General features: G+C 38.1%; 1 protein-coding gene across 10 annotated transcripts in view; it reads left to right on the top strand.

Annotated features, from left to right (window-relative positions):
* cadps2 (Ca++-dependent secretion activator 2) overlaps positions 1 to 17,393 on the top strand; it is a 134,340-nt gene that overhangs the window by 22,713 nt on the left and 94,234 nt on the right. For all 10 annotated transcript variants that reach the window (XR_013796524.1, XR_013796525.1, XR_013796526.1 and 7 more), the window contains exon 2: positions 8,989 to 9,102. Coding sequence is in view for 6 of the 10 variants with exons in the window: in XM_079603803.1 (XP_079459929.1) it covers positions 8,989 to 9,102 (114 nt within the window). In the remaining 4 variants the exon portion in view is untranslated. The remainder of the gene's footprint in view (positions 1 to 8,988; positions 9,103 to 17,393) is intronic.

The raw sequence follows: 17,393 nt of genomic DNA, 5'->3' as shown, positions 1-17,393 counted from the left end.
CGTCATGCCGGGCCCCTAAACTTTATTGTGAATTATTTTGCCCACAATAATCATGTAGATAAAAATCTTTGCCCAATGTATATCACTATATACAGATAGCGGTTATGTTAGTGCGACTAAATCCCAGTTTCATTTTCCTACCGGTGACCCTTGGAAAATCACCTTCACAGCAAACAATATCCACCAGGCTCAAGTCCACCACCAATAACCTTGTGAGAAAATACTGTCATGTCCTTTTCACACAGTCAGCATCTTGCAGTCACTAGAAGTCATTCATTTTCAGTGAGAGTTAGTGATTTTGAGTGACATGAATGCTGGCGACCATCGCATGTCCAGTGAGTTTAGTATCACAAGTTTCAAGAGATTGTCAGAAATTGTCTGAATTTATCCGAGTTTGGTTCATAAATTGATCTGATGATTATCTGATTCACTGTCAGTCGTATACCGGGTTCAGACTTTACAATATTTGGTAACACTTTAGTTTAGGGTCAAATTCTCACTATTAACTAGTTGGTTAGTAGCATACATACAGTATTAGGATATTATTGGTTGTTTATTAATACTTACAAAGCACATATGAATGCCTTATTCTAAATGACCATATTCTACCTCCCTTAATCCTACCCAATACCTAAACTGAACTACTTTAACTAAAGTACCTAACTACCTAACTAACTAAAGTAGTAATTTGGAGTTTGAGGCAAATGTTGTAGTTAATAGTGTGATAATGGTGAGAATTGGACCCTAAACTATAAGGGTGTCACGATTTCGATTTCGTCAGATTATGTGATTTTGACTCCTAAATTATTGTAAAGAGGTGGACAAGAAGCATGTCATACTACACGCTGCTTCCCGACCAATCATCGCTTGTCGTCTTCAACGACGTGCGTGATGTCATCGAGAAAGCGGAACTAGCGACTTGATAAAACACTAAAACGATCGATTCTTGCATCCTGACCCCCATTGTCATTTACGAATCACCACGACACCCTGTGTCAAATTATGACATTTTGGGAAAAAATATTTATTTATGTCTTTGTTGACCAACGAATCACACTCAAAGTATGACTATAGTGGTGGAGAGAGAGTTTGTAACCATATCTCTCGAAAGCATGCAACAAGAACTTGCTGTTGTTCAGCACTTCCTGCTGACTAGGTTGAATAACACATTTATGAATTTCTGAAAAACTCCCACACCGAAGAGCACTCTTTTCAGGGAAGGGTAGAGTTCTCACTTTCGTCACACTTTTTTTCTCGCTGTCTGACTTTTTTCTGATATGATTTTGTGCGGCAGCAGTAGCTTCATGTTGAAACTGAATGTGACTAAATAAGAATGTCTGAATTTGCAGTAGTAGGCAAAAAGTAACTAGATGACCTACTACTTCTGAAGAGATTCTGAAGCGTGCATATAATAGACACATTTCTGTCCCATGAGGAGAGGATTTGTGAATGGTAGGTCAGATGATAATGACAGCATAGCGAATGTAATGAGTCCAGATTACATTCATACTAGGCCTATATAGAACATACTTTTTTAGCGATCCTGAAGTAATTACTTATTCAAAATAATACCTACTCTAGAGAGTGCAATTTCGAACGCAGCCATTGCGTTGTTGTCGTCTTTTTTTCCTTTTTATGACCCGTGGCATGCAGTGTTAATACTGCCACCTACTGTTTTGTAGTGTCAACCAGATACTTTGTTACTGGCAATGGATTATTTAAAGAAGCAATGTATGTGTAGTATTAAAATATCAATATTTAATTTTTAAATTTCATTGATATCAATGATATTTAAACAGTCTTATACTTTCACTTTTTTCTTTGCCTCTCACTGCATTCCGGTGTGAGGGATATTAGAGCGAGGCTGTCGACACCCTTGAGCATTGCCTTACAAACAAGAGAGACTGAATGACTGTCTCACGAAGAGACAAGGCCGAATCAATCACAACAGAAAGCGAATAAGCTATTGAAAGCGAGACGACAGCGAATGCCAAATGGAGGAGATGCAAGCACTATGCTGTTGCTGTGCTGATGTCAGTCAAGTGCATTTACAGTATTAATGACCGTCTCTGGTTAAAGTACTAATAGCACCAAAACCACAAACATATTCACAACATGGTAAACAACACCAGCTACAGTACAGATGGTACTCAACCAGAATGAGACTTTTACCGCCGCCGTTCCCGCGGCGGTAAAATTGCGGGGGTGTATTTGCTGGCTTTGACCGCTAAGAGGCGCTACAATCGGAGACTTTGAAAAGTGTCAGTTTATTCTCTCTATTGTGTAATCTGCCGCCGCGCCGCGGCTCATTGAGAGTGATTGAAATGTGGTAAAACAGATCAATTCAAGTTAAACATGTATTAAATGAATTCATATAATCACAAGACTGAAATTAAATGTAGGCCTAATACATTTAATAAATAATGAAAACATTTCAACACAAAACATTGCAATAGAAAAATATTAGGCTACATCAATGAGGCTTTGCAAGAGCAACGTCTCATCAGCGAACCGACGGTAGCGCAGTGGATAACGCAACAGCACGAGCTTCACGGAGCTTCAAGCGATGCGAGATCGAATCTCACTAGCTTTGGCTGACAGCGTAAAATGTTTTACCATTCTTAATGCTTAGATGGGTAACTGTTTATTGAAGTCAAGCGTTTTGTTTAATTATCAATGGCACATTACAACATAAATTTGCTACTTTCCAGTAGAGCCGCTGCACAGACAACAAAACTGATGAAGGAAAGATTATCAGCCGATCGCGTCAGAAAATGAAAATGGAAGCTATCTTTAATCTGCTAAATTATTGTTTTGTGAATCATCCACGAAATTGAGATGACTGACAATTGATACCCGTCATAGCAAAGGAAGACATTTTTAAAAACAGATCTGGACATTTCAAGGTTTAAATAAAGTGTCGGGGCAGTTTATTTATTTAAAACAGGGTTGCATCGAGTTAGAGTTTATTAAGTAAGAAACAGAATCTTATTCTTGCAACATTTTAAATCTGTATTGCCAAAGAAATTGCAGCTAAATAAACAATTAAAACAGTAGGCTATAGTCTACAAAACGAAAATAGTTCAAAGCAACATTAATTAAGATTTTCTTTGCTTCTCTCTCGCGCTGGATCTCTTTTATTTTAGTTTATTTAGTCTCCCTGCACTGCGCGCGCCGGGTCTCTCTCGAAATTAAACAAGATTTCAGGGTAAAACCCCATTATACAGCTGATACTACTGATGTCGCTGTGTGTCATCCAGACAAATCACGAAAAAAAAACTGTAACATGATTGAGTCTTGCTTCAAACAGAATGCCTGGTTGAATTCACCGTACAATAAAACGAGGTGGATCGCAAATAAGCGCTCTGTATCTGCTGCTCACTTGCATTCGTTTAGTTGGCAAGAACGCGTTTCGTCGATAGTTCATGTTTAGATAATGCCAGATTGGTGACACACACACTAGGCTACTCAAACGTGTTAAAATTCTACAAAACCAGTTGAAACAAATGGATTGAACACTTCAACTGAAAGTGTGTGTGAAACCCCTTTAAATAGGCTACAATAGCCTACATAAAACTACAATATTTATAATTTAAGGGCCTACATTTGGACACATCGAGAGATTTATCTTTAAAAGTATTTTGCCTTTGCCTGGACTCACTCTGCATATGAAAGACGGAACATTAACACCTCCTGAACCCCCAACCCCCCACAGGCGATCTGAGTCTGAGACCGACTTAAAACAAAGAGAAGTCGCAATTCACACTTAATTCTTGACATAGCATTAGGCTAGTAAAGTGTTGATAATGAAATAATTTAATTATTTAGGCTACATGTAGGCTAATAGGCTAATATTTCTGTCATAAAAGTGTATTAATAAACATTTAATTATTTCAATAATTGAAGAAATAAAACGCTACCTCGGTTTGGGCAGCTTTTTCCAAGCAAGCCTAAATACAAACGCATGTTAATTTGTTCAAACGCATGTTCATTTGTTGTCATGAATACAATGTTCAACTCAATGTTAAATTCCACGGGGATCTTTGGATCCTTACAACCAGGGTGCGCGATTTGTGAATTATCTATTATTATTATTTTTTATATAAATCTCGAACCACAGTGCTTTGTGCTGCTGCTAAACTAAATAACATTTATATAATATTTATGAACTTAAATGAAACAATATCGCAACATTTCGACAAATAAATTATCTGATCTATTTTTACAATTTAATTCAGGGTGATTTAGCCTAGACTACATTTAATTATAGCGAGATTTTCACCCTTGTCCGTTCATCATTGGGAAGCGCTCACAGCTTTTGAGTAGATCTGCACCTCTCGGTTTCATATACGGATTACCTAATCAGATAACATTTATTAAATATTTAGACATTTAAAAGCTTTAGACATAGCCAATTTCTTATCGTGACTGAGCGGAGGAAAGTGGCTTTCGGTTCATTTTTGTGACGCGCAGTTCCCGGAGACATGCAGAGACGACAGATAAACTTTTGAATAAAAGTTTGAATATGAATACAAGTTTACAGTTTTGACCGATGTAGGCTAGGCTACTCTACTCTGATCTGTATGACTAAAAAACTACGGAGTAGCCTAACTGGCCTAAGTTATTTTAGCTGTCTGTTATGAGAAAAATAAATCCAAATGAACGCGCAGCCGCGTCTGTCGAACACTAATTCAACATGCCAGAATAAAACCCGACTTTAGAACAATGGATAGCGCCACTCGGCCTGGTGTGCCAAAATACTTAATTAAAAACTTCAATATTTTATTCAAAATAATCTCAAAACGCTTTGTGACATTTTGAAAGCCGTGCATGCATTAAGGCACTGGAACCATGAACTGAAACTGGTTCTGATTTTATTGTTTGTCGTTTAAACGTGCCTGTTGCATATCTTTATTTTATATATTTTAAATGGTCTATTGGTGAAGTAATTTATAGCATTGGTTACTGTGGAGGGAGGGGGGATTAAAATAATTCAGCAGAAGCAGGGATGTTTAGACCAGAAGGAAATCCCCGTCCCCCTGGCAAATCGCACCTTATTAAAACCATGTTTTACAAACTCTAGGCTATATGAACCAAAAAAAAGGCTATCCTGTATAAAAAAAATGTTTTGTTTGTTTGATTATCTGCATTAATAATAGGCTATGACATGCATTAATAGGCTAATATAAAATGTACAATAATCTTTGTTTGTCCGGGATTCGAACCCGTGTCATCCATATGACCGATACGTAAGTTCTACCACTCGGCCATGAATAGCTATTTAAAAATGCCCGGTTTATCCAATCTCTTCCAGAAAAGCGCTCATCATTCGTCTCATTCCTCAGTTGAGTAGTAAACAAATAATCAGCTTCTTTGCACCTAATTTATTTTTGTTCGTTATTTTTGTTATTATTATTATTTTATCACGCTGCTCCCAACGGGCAATAGGCTTATGTCGCCCACCGACGTCTAGGTTACACAATATGAAATAAAGGCTATATTGTTCTCGTCTCTATTTTAAAATTATGATTCTATTTTTCTGTCCTAAACAATGTTCTATAGTAGCCTATTTCATCTGTTAATTGACATAAACCCCGCTTACATTTCAAAATACGGCAATAGCGGCTGTTTTGCACAATGTCCCTCTGCGCCACCTGGCGGTCATTTCGCGAATGACTTTGAAATGCGACTGGATTATTTTTACCGCGGTAGTTTCGCCGCGGTGCCTGTCGCGGCGGTAATAGGCATTCTGGTTGAGTACCATCTGTATGTGTTTGAATCAGCATGGGATCTGTTTGTGTTTAGAAACGGATGTCTGCTAGAATGCTAATTCAAAGACTTCACGAGGCATAACTTTAGATGTCTAACAGATTCATGGCATCAAAATCAAGGATATCTTGTAGGTTGCTGCAACTCGGTGGGAATTTACAGTGGCTTTAAAACCTTTGACAGTCGTAGCACATTTCATCTGTTACATTTGCCTGAGGGTTCACCATCTATACAACAGGAAGGGAAATAAACAGAGCAGTTTGCTACAAAACTCAACTGCTTTTCAGGATCACGGTCAGGGTCAGCGATCGCTTTGTGTTCGATTACGTTGTGTCTTGAATTTGTTAAAAATGGTAATATGATAGGGCTTTACTGTACATCTGAAATGACCATTTATGTCCTAAGAATTACCTGTGTCCTTCAAGAGTGATTCGTGGCATAGCTTTCTGCTTGAAACTCTTAGCGTCGATGCATTATTTGCATAGCCTGGTTGACACCTCAGTCGTAACTGAGAGTGGGTTTGGGGAAGGTTCATTCACAGCCCATTTCCAAAGGGGCGTCACCAATGGACGTCGCTCAAATGCCTCTGGGCGCAATTGACCGTTCACAAAGACCCGCCCCCCCCTTAGTTACTGTTGCTATGTCCGATAAGCTACGCCGCTCTCACAGACACACCATGTTCTCACGCAGTGTAAAATACATGGCTGAGCAGAGAGGACACTGACAACACACTGACAGACAGGACAGACCAGGTTACTTTTGATATTAAACATATTAAACAAAGTCTCACCTTTCAAATTTGGTCATTTTTTAAAAATAAATTTAAACAATACCGTTTTGTGGCTCTTTAATGTGTCGTGACAGATAGAGCATCAGTTAAAGCTGCTCGTGAACCGATCATCTCTTCCTTCTAGTTTATTTATAGTATCAAAAACATGAATGAACATCAGAAGGAATGTTGTTTTAACCGCGGAAAGGCGTCAGTACACTCCGCTTCTCAAGTTCAAATCCTCGCATGTTCTACTAACTCTCCTGACTGCTTTGTCGGACAAAATGGCGGATGGTGAAGTATGATTGGTCAGATCACCTGTCAATCAAGCTCCCTGCGAAGGGTCAATTGGAAAGACCTTAAAGCAATCAGAGTGATCGTCATCGTGTAAAGCCTGCCTCAATGTTTGTGATTGGTGCCTCGATTTGGAAAAATTGGAAATGGGCTCTTGGCCAGACGGACTTGCAGAGCAAATCTAAAATTTCCTGGAAGTTCGTCAGGGTTTTCCCAGGCTATTATTTACATGCTTTATTTGCAAACAAATCTGACTTCTTCATTGTTTACACTTCGTACAATGTATCAGTTAAGGGTGTGACGTTACACTTAGCTCACAAGACGATACACAATGTTGGGTTCACAAGATAAGACATTATTTTAGCACTATTTTTAAGAAATCTTCAATGATGAAATATATGACTCGAAACTTAGTCTTTTATTCGACTGAAAGTCACAAAATGCAAAACAATGCAGGTGCATTTTGAAATGTTTTAACTAGAGCTGCACAATTTTGGATGAATTGAAAATAAAATAATGTCATTTACAAGAGGTTCTGACAAATTGTTGATTGCTGCAGTCTATTTAAAATGTTTAATTTATCTGAATTATTCAAAAAAAAATTTGAATGAATGATGCAATGACTAATAAATACTTCATTTGTTTTATTACTGGATGAATCAGCATTTTTGAACGAATATATTGCATGAATGATTCAATGACACGTACATTTTTTAACAGTCACTTGTCACCACTTGGTGGTGTAACGATGTAATTAATACAATCGGTATTTGAAGCGTCGTTAAATTCAAAAGGAGACTACTTTTATCGCTTCCGTAGACATAAGTCTTTTTTATCCGAACTATAAACTTATTTGTGGTTGAAAAGATTTGTAAAGCTGTTTCATACTTACACATGATTTGACTTTCTCTGGGTCAGCATCAGTGGCAGCGCAGATCTGAATGTTCCGGTGTGAGTTTGTCAAAGGTTTAATATACATTAATCATATGCATCATATACAATCATATAATATACATGTAATTTATGAATGAGATTGTGTGGGTGTGTGGGAGATCACTATCTTTTAACCATTAATGTTTTAATGGTTTTGAATGTCTTATGCTCACCAAAACTGTAAATAATTTTATCAAACTTACTTCAGTCCTCTCCTCAGTGTCACATAATACTTCAAAAAACATTCTAAAATGTCGATTTGCATTTATTTTTATCATCAATGTTGAAAACAGTTTTGATACTAATAATTAGATTCTTTGATGAATAGAACGTTCATAAGAACAGCATTTATTTGAAATGGAAATCTTTTATAACAATATAAATGTTATTTAATCCTTGCTGAATAAAAGTATTAATTTCTTTAAAAAAAATGTTTTTGAACAGATTGTTTGAACTGCATTTTGGGGTGGGATATGAACTGCCGTCTCATGTATTTGTGTTTTGTTACTTGACGGCTCCTTCTATATAGGAATTTCCAACCATAGGCAAGGTCTGTGCCAAAGCCGGTTTTTGAAATGGCCATCCTGGATGTCAATTTATGAGTCATAAGTATGATTATGACTGTTAATAGTCCTGATTTCTGAAGCTACCTAGTCTTATGCGCCCTGTGGGTAAACTTGATTGGATATAATCCCCTCCAAACAACATCAAAGAGTATGACTAATGTTTTTATTTATTTATTTATTTTTTCAAGCAAAAAGCATTTTTTTTAAATCGGTATTTTTGAATAAAGATGTTTTCCCTCTAAAACATTACCGATGCATTTGTGCCACAGTTCCTGCTGATTTTGCATCAGCTTTGGAAACACATTAAGGGATGGGAAAATAATTGTGTTTTTCCCCTCATTATTCATAACCAAAACATCAATAATGGCAAAAAACATTTATGAATACAAACGAGTAAAATGAGGATATTTGTATTTATGGAAAGCCATTTCTATGTGCTTTTACTAGTGAATTGCAATTACAAATAACAATTTAGCAGAAAATGGCATTTTTATATTGACACACGCTCAACGGCACCGCATCGCATTCTTAGTGTTACCAGAAGAGGTGCTATAGAAAGCATTATTAAAAACTATATCTCTTATTCACTGATGCCACTGATTTTCCACTGATCACATCTTCAGTAAACTTGTTTTTTTTTCTCTTTTCTTTTCTCAGCTAAACAAGCAGCAGTTACAGGTGGTAAAGGAGCGTTTCCAGGCCTTCCTGAAAGGAGAGACACAGATTGTCGCCGATGAGGCTTTCTGCAACGCCGTGCGCAGTTACTACGAGGCAAGAACCAAATTAATTTCCGTATCAAATATACTACTTTCAGCGTGTGCGGGCCATTAGGATGTGACTGAAGTGTCTATAGTTGAAGTGACCTTTTTCATGTTGTCATTTTGAGTTTGTAGAATTATTGTCTTATTGTTGTGTTGTGTGTCTGCATTGGTGGGCACTTGCTTCATTTACACAGGCTTCAAACTAAAGCCGAGTCTGAAAATGCATATTGTTTGAGAGTAGGTACTATGTTCAATGATGAACGAATTTGCGACCGTTAAAAAAATTGCTCTATCGACTATTATTGTGTCGTATGAAAGAAATATGAAAGAAAACGTACTACATCCACCATGTTGTTGTAGTTATGGGACTTATAGCATCAGTTGGGTCACTACACTGCCATTCTTTTTGTAATATTATGTCTACTAGGATTCCTTCTCTTTGGTGGTTGGTTAAAAGATAAATTATGTCTGTAGGAAGTTTCAAACTAGCTAAATTTTTTTTTTAGAGCCGTTGGATTACCTATAAAAATCCCAGATCCAAGAAGTGTTTATTTTTGGACCTGCAGAAGAAGCCTGGGCTTTGGTCAGCTGATAAATTATTGCAAATTGACTGGCTGAATTATATGTGTGGACTTTAAAATTGCTTTACCTACCTCTATGCCGTTTTCTTTTTCTTTCACACACTCACTTTTTTTTTATCTCTATTCAAGTCTTTCATGTTCGTTTAATGGTACGAAGAGGCATGTAACGTTTCCAGCAAATAACAAACAGGCAAAAATAAGACCGCCGCATCAATGTACAGTCTCAGACAAGCCGTTCGAATCAGTGTTTTGTCTTTCATTGTCAATCAACCCTCTTTCTTGCTTTCATCACTTTCTCTCGCTTAATTTCATTAGTATCTTTTAGAACAGGATATGCCTCTCACGTCCTAACAGGATCATCATGTCATATCAGTTGACTCTCCGCTCTATTAATTGCACTGGATGGGAAGCAGCTCTTTGAAGTTTGGTCCGATAGTCGCTCAAGCACACGTGGAGGACTCTGGGTTGGCTGATCAAAGTTTCAAATTGTCATTCACTGGCCATCATGCAGAAATCAAAGCATCTTTTCGGCTTCTGTGGGATTTTTGTGGCTTACGCCTCAGTGTTTCACCAGAGACTTGTGGACACTGGGAGTCTTGATTTGTGTTGTCATTCATTATTTAGAAGATGAAGAGTAGATGAAATGTCTGATGGGGGTTGCACTGAGTAGTCAATTATTGGTTGGTTTATCACTAGTTTTGTTGCATCCTAGTTTTGTCACTCATCACTTGTAGTGCAGACAGTAAAAAAGGGTATTCATGCAACCTGTATGGAGTGCAACAGTGACTGCCCACTTCTTCAGTGGACTTGGTTCTGGAAGATTTAAAAAAGTCTTCAATGAAGAGTTATAAGCCATAAACCAAACCAAGCAGCTGCGAGGTGAAGCACATTATAAACTTTGATTTGAAGCAAAAAATTATTTAAAAAATCTAAATAAAAAACAAAGTTTCAAGACTGTGTACTTACCAGCTTTTGTGAAGGAAAGAACTGCAATCCCATGAAGCATTGCTTTAAAAAAAAAAAAAAAAAAAAAAAGGTTGATTGTTGTATTAAGAAACAATGTTAAGAAACACGAGAATGACAGAGACGGACCATGATGTAGGCTAAACAGAAGAATGTATGGACTCTGGTACGTCATTGGTCAAGGCCACGTGTGACTGAATTAATACGAGATTCTTGTATCATACGCGAGTGCATGACCATTTTTCTCAATGTTTAACCGTATCCGGGGGTCTGCAATTATGAAATGGAACATCTATGGTGATGGCAAACACTTATTCCATTAGCTGATTTTAATTTAAATAGGTTGGTTAGATTCGTGTATGAAACTTTGTATTGACCAATCAGCATGTAGGATCAGAACAGAAGTATCCTTTTTTGAATGATTTTGAATTATCACAGATAAAATTCCTGTGACCTTAATCTAACATTTGATCATGCAATGATTACATAGGCCTATATGTTCAAATATTTGCCCATTTTAATAATTATCTAATGATGTATAAAATTAAGAGCAAGTTGTTTTTGTGAATTTAGTCATTTAAGATTCTGACAAAACTGTATGTTATTGCATCTTATTTCATTATTTCTTCCTACTTCTCCCCATTTCCGTTTTGTGTTTGCTTTTTTAATAGTCATTACTTCAGTGTGAGTGGACTGGCCTCAAATTAAAGCGTTTAGTTATTCTTTAACTCAACTCTTTGAAAACCCTTTGTAGACTTTACTGTTGCACTCACTATCACAGTCAATTAGTATGAGCCAAGCCAAGCAGGACTGAGATCAACTCTGAAGATCTCATAAATCACAAACACACATTTTTTATGACGACAAGCCAGGTTACCAAGTGACCTGTTGTATATTTGAGCTTTCTCGCAAATAATCCTATTTAAATACGAGAGTGATTCCCCTAAATAATGTTAATTATTGTGTGGAAAATAGATCCCCATTTAGTTTTTTTGTGAGACTTTGTGGATCATACATGTTCACATACACTGTATGAGGCAATCAGTAAAGTAAAATCCTCATAAAATCCTCAAAAGAGGTTCTACACTCTTTATTTCTGACACAAAAAATAGCTCTCATGTTCATGGTGTAGACATATCTCTCATTAGCGTGTCAGTCAAGCAGGAGCTGCCTGCCAGTGCTTTCATTGATTATGACAGAATGTGCTGTGAATTAAAGATGTAGGATTAGTCCCTGCAGATCTCTTCCTCTCCGCTGAGATATTTGTATTGGGTTTGCAGGACGTGGGAGCGTCCCACGGATGCTGAAAGTGCCAAAACCAACAGGTGTGAGATAGTTCAGTGCCTTTGGTTTGGCCTTTGGATTACCCAGAGCTCAGTGGTTGTCAAAGAGGTTAACAGCTTTTCAAGTCACCATGAAATCAAAATTGACATCTTATTTTTTTTTTTATGGAATGTTGCCGTATTTATTATGAATTTATTAAGAATTTTTCCATGCACATCATCCTTTTTTAAAATTCATGTGCCCTCATAATCTTTAATCAAAATAACTTCCCCTCCCTCTTGCAGCGTCTTCTCTTCTCTGATGATGTGTTTACTGGTACAAGGGCGGGACAACCTGTCAATCACATGAGATCGACCAATAGCAAACCACAACAATCCAACCGTCCAATCAATTCCCCAGCGACAAAACCAAGTCCCGCCCTTCTCGTTCAAGAAGCTGTTTTATTCAGATATGTCACAATAGGAAAGAAAAACTATAGAAACTTAATTTTTTTTTAAACTTTCAATCATTTTACATTTTACTTTTATATACATTTTAAAAAAGTATTAATTTATTTACCTATTTTACAGTATTTTCTAATAGAATTCGGGCCTTACCCCCAATTTCCACTAGATGTGGAACGGCTGCAGAACGGCTCCGCTGCGTGACAGCTCCGTGTTCCGTCGTCCGTCAATACCCACCAGGTCCGGATTTGTTGCGGAACGGCTGCGGCCGAGGACCCACGAGATCTCGCTAATTCACGTGTGATCGAGCAATATGTAGTTTCGATAAACAGAACCACCAAACCAGGAACAGTTTTCCATCCATTTTCAAGGTGTAGTGTAGGGAAATATGATCCGCCATGATCACGGTGTATTTTATTTTGAAAATTAAACGGATCTTTTATTTTGTTTTGGTTTGTTCTGTTTTTTGCTCGACTTCCTGTCCTGCGCACTCTGCCCTGTAGTGCTGCGGAGCTCTCCGGCATCCGGCAAAAATAGAAGCTATGCGTATCTGCTCCGGAGGGCTGCGGATCGCCGGAGTCGGAACGCAGCCGTTCCGCAGTCAGTGGAAATACACACATTGACTTTAATGGAAACCGATTGACTCCGCCGCCGTGCCGGAAACGTAACGCAGCCCTTCCGCATCTAGTGGAAATTGGGGGTTAGTCTGAGAATACAGGGGGAATTCGTCTGTTTTCATATTTTATTTATACATCCTTTTTTTTAATCCTCCAACCACCTAACATATTTCCTCTAGCCTGTGTATTATTTCCCACAAGCTTCAATCTCACATTTGCAGATCCTGTATGTTGTTTGTTTTTGATAAAGGACTGATAAGGAGGTGTTCAGTACTTGCTTTTGGCAAGTTAAGCTGCTCTATATGGGCACTAAGCTAAAAAAGGCAGTGATTTAGAATGCACTTCCTTTTATTACACTGAGGACCTGTCAAATCATCTTCAATTATAATAATATAGCTATTGTGTGTGAACAGAAGAGCTGCCATTTTTATCCTCCGTCCTCAGCCTTTGCCATTTATTGATTATGGCAGCATTTCATTGTGCGCAGCATCAGTATGTTGCCATAGACTCATTTTAATCAATAATAACATCAACCTTCCCATTACGGCCTAATAGAATGTAAAATTCATGATTAGGGCCCCAAATGAGTGGTATTAGCCTGAAGGTTAAAGTTCAGGTATGCTTATATAAATATTATATAAAGATTATATCGATTTCACGTAACGGTGACCATGGAGTTGGAAAGCTAAACGATTTTATCCCCTTGGTGAGACATTTTACCCCGTTGCCCCAAAGGCAGGCATACCTATTACTATTGATTTAACTTGTTTTAGAAATTCAAATAAACCCTTAAACCTGAGACAACCTTGCATTTAGTGCATCTCATCCCTGCTTCATTGGTACTTAGTACATGAGTAATACATCAGATCATATGGCTTGTTGAAGAAATGTGTGCTATTACTTTGCACATTTAAGGAAAGGCGTGCTATTACTTTTCTCTAGAATAAAACTCTAGTTTTACTGTCTGACTGATAAATGCCAAGAAACAAAGATATATTGACTTGGATGCTTATTTGAAATGAAATGGCTGGGGGAAATTTGTTAGAAAAGAGGTGGTTCAGTTTTTGTATCATTCATGTCACTGATTTCAATAATGTTATCTTCTCAGAAATTATTCGGGCAATAAGAGCCCTTGTGGCTTGATAGAATCAGTTTCACATAGCGAAAAATAATGTTGAAGTAATCTTCAATTCGAAAACACAGTTTCAGTCCAAATGGATTTAGAGATTCAAACAGTGCTCTCAGGTCTGATAAGAGGCTCTAAACCCAGATTAATCTGGCTATATCTTGTCTGAACCACTCGCGCGCCAGCTGACTAAGAGTCTAAAGGTGCGGTCACAATTTTGTGGGGAAAATGGTCCATTGTTAATTTACAGTAAGGTAATGATGAAGTACAGCTCACACAGAAGTCACTTTCATTGAAAATGTGTTTAAAAGGACAGCCAACAAATAAAAATTCTGCCTTTTACCAACCCAAATGTCATTATACACCCATAATATTAAAGTGAGAATCACTATACCTTGTGTTACCTTGGTTACACTATACCTTGGTTGCGACCCGGTAATGAATATGTCCCTGCAGCGTAAATGACGCTGGGAATTGCAATTCTTCACTAGCGATTCTCGCTTGAAGTGTGAATGTCCGCACACAAACATTGTTGGCCCTGCTAATTCTGCACTGGCTTCTTTGCAGTATTTGCACAGCATAACATCTTTATCTTGCTCGTATTGTAGCCCCGGGAAAGCGTCTAGACATTCTTTTTGGAACCTGTACCTGCTTCTTACAAGGAACAACAGACCAACATCTTGTTCTTGTTCTTTTTGTTCGAAGCTACTCTGTTCTGCCTCATTTGAGACTGAACTTTTAAAGTAAAATGTGATACTCTTCATCCCAACACAAGACAATTTCAATGCCAGTCGTCTCTAAACTTTTTCACGCCGCTTGGTTGACTGGCATGAAAAGCAACCAATCACAGTCCGAAACGTCACTGTTGATACGTAACGTACGTGTAAGGGCATTGTTAGGGCAAAACTAGAGTTGTAGTTTTTAGCTTTGATCGGGTAAGTCGCACAAGTGCTCCTAAATATCTAATATGATCACACACAGAAATTTTTTGTCGCAAGTGCGACTGAAATGGTCGCACTGTAGAGCCCTGTTTCAAACCAAGCACTGTTCTGTTGGTCAGCATGGCGAATCCTTGTGACCAATATAAACATGATTGAAATCTGCATGGGGAACTTTTTTTCCCTCACTCGAAAACTCCCAAACGTGTGGTTTCCTATTGAAGGCTGTGTTTACACTGCATGTCTTAATGCAGGGATCAGATTTTTGACCATATGCAGTTTTTTTTTTTTGTCCAACCTGTTTACATTCACTTTAATCCCCTCCCAAAATGATTCCGTTGATCGCTTTACTATGCAACATGGTTGACTCTTGGTTTGAGAGAGAGAGAGAGAGAGAGAGAGAGAGAGAGAGAGAGAATTGCCTGCGTGCGTCTGTATGTAATGATGCTTGTAAGTTTGTTTACAAAAACAGAAAAGTTATCACCTCATTTGCTGAGAAATAGCCTATGATGTAGCCTTCAGTAGTGAAGCTGTTGATTCACGTGGCAGAGTTTGAAAACTAGTATATGTGTTTTCTTAACTATAAAGTTTCCACTTTAGTAAAAGACAAATCTGTGAGTTTTTGTGCGAGCGCATACAGGCACGTCTGCATCATAATACGACATTGCCCTCGCCTTGTGATGGCTTGGAATTCCAAGGGGAATCGGATATACGCGTTAACACCCAGGTCAGGTGTCCTGATATTGAATATGCATCTGATCTAAAACCACATTTGGAAGTGACTCAGAACGGATGCGGAAAAAATCCGATCTCATGCGAATGTTTGTGTTTTAAGCATGTGCAACAAATTCTGATCTGTATCAGGTGTGATTATCAGATTTTTTGCTTGCTAAATTTCTCAGAGCAATGGTAAATGTGACCTGATCTTAATAGCCAGACCTATTTTGGCCTGTGTTTTTTTTTATGCCTAATTAAATATGACTGTGTAGATGAAACAGGAAACAACAGGAAGGAGATAGAGGTGAACAGGACCAGCAAAGGACCTCGAGCCGGGACTTGAACTCGCGTCGCCTAAGCGACTCTGACTAAAATAAAGTCTGGTCCACGCTGTAGCTTATTCTGGCCAAAAACCGCCTACTTAAACATAAGCCGCCTGACTGAGATGTATGGTCAGTCATGGTTTGTTTTGTTCTTGCGCTGTTTAGTGGGGGTTCACTGTAGATACCACAGAACTTTAAACAATATATCAACCTATTACCTTGTAGTCAGCCAATCAGGTAGTAAAAGTGCTTTCCAGTTTTCTATGCAGCAGGTCAGTGGGTGGACTGTGAACTAGCTGACTCGTGACTACATAGTGGACATCTACGCGGTGGAGGTAAAGAAGAATACACACACCTAAAGCATTTCACTGCTGCATCTGCACATTTGTGCGATGAGAAACTATTGTGGAATTAAAATAATATCCAAAAGGTTAGGAGAAACTGGGGGAGAAACTGGCGGCCAGATATGGATAATGGGGTGAGAATCAAATCGATCCTGGGGTGCATTACTCACCGTATGACCTTTTACTTCCATTTTACAGAGAGTTGTGCATAAGTTAAGACTCCCATATTCCTCGGGCACCGCAGCAGTGTTTAATTGGTATTCCTAAATAGTTTGGTTAATTGTGTTTTCTCTAATTTCACTCCTGAAGCTGTGATTTAAATTTAAATTGGACATGGTAATCACATCAATTAAAAACTGAACTTAGAAAAAACAACTACATTTGAAAATTTCTTCAAAGAATAAAGGTCTCTTTAGGGTCCATCCAGGCTAACATGTCCACTTCAGAGCCCATCACCAACAGTAATAAAATGCCTCCACAAGATCAACCTTCAACCTCCCTGTATTGTTATGGAAAAAATAGCCAATCATGCCGAGTGAAAGCTGCATTTGGGTCCCCGCAGGTTAGAGCACTTATTTTCTCAATGCTGTTTATGAAAATGATTTCAGCCGTGCTCGACGAGGGCAGACAGGGCAGGAAATTAGTGTTGAGAGGCTGTAGGATTTGCTGTATTGTAGCGATTAGGTAATGAAGTCAGCCCTCTCTCCCTATAGACTGGCTGTCTGCGTTGTCTGCAGGCCATAACCAGTAGTTATAAGTTATGATAAAATAAGCCTCACTTTATGGATGGCTGATTGTGTAATGTGGCACAGTGGTCTGTCATTTTTCATGATTGTGTCGTGCAAAAATCCTGTACCCCTTGGACTCCAACACATAATCCACCACAAAAATGCATTCATATTTAAACAACACTTTAAAGGGTTAGTTCACCCAAAAATGTTCATTCAAAAAAGTATTCTCACTTC

Source organism: Phoxinus phoxinus, assembly GCF_949152265.1.
Source record: "Phoxinus phoxinus genome assembly, chromosome: 25".
Classification (NCBI taxonomy): domain Eukaryota; kingdom Metazoa; phylum Chordata; class Actinopteri; order Cypriniformes; family Leuciscidae; genus Phoxinus; species Phoxinus phoxinus.
This window is presented reverse-complemented; position numbering and strand designations above follow the sequence as displayed.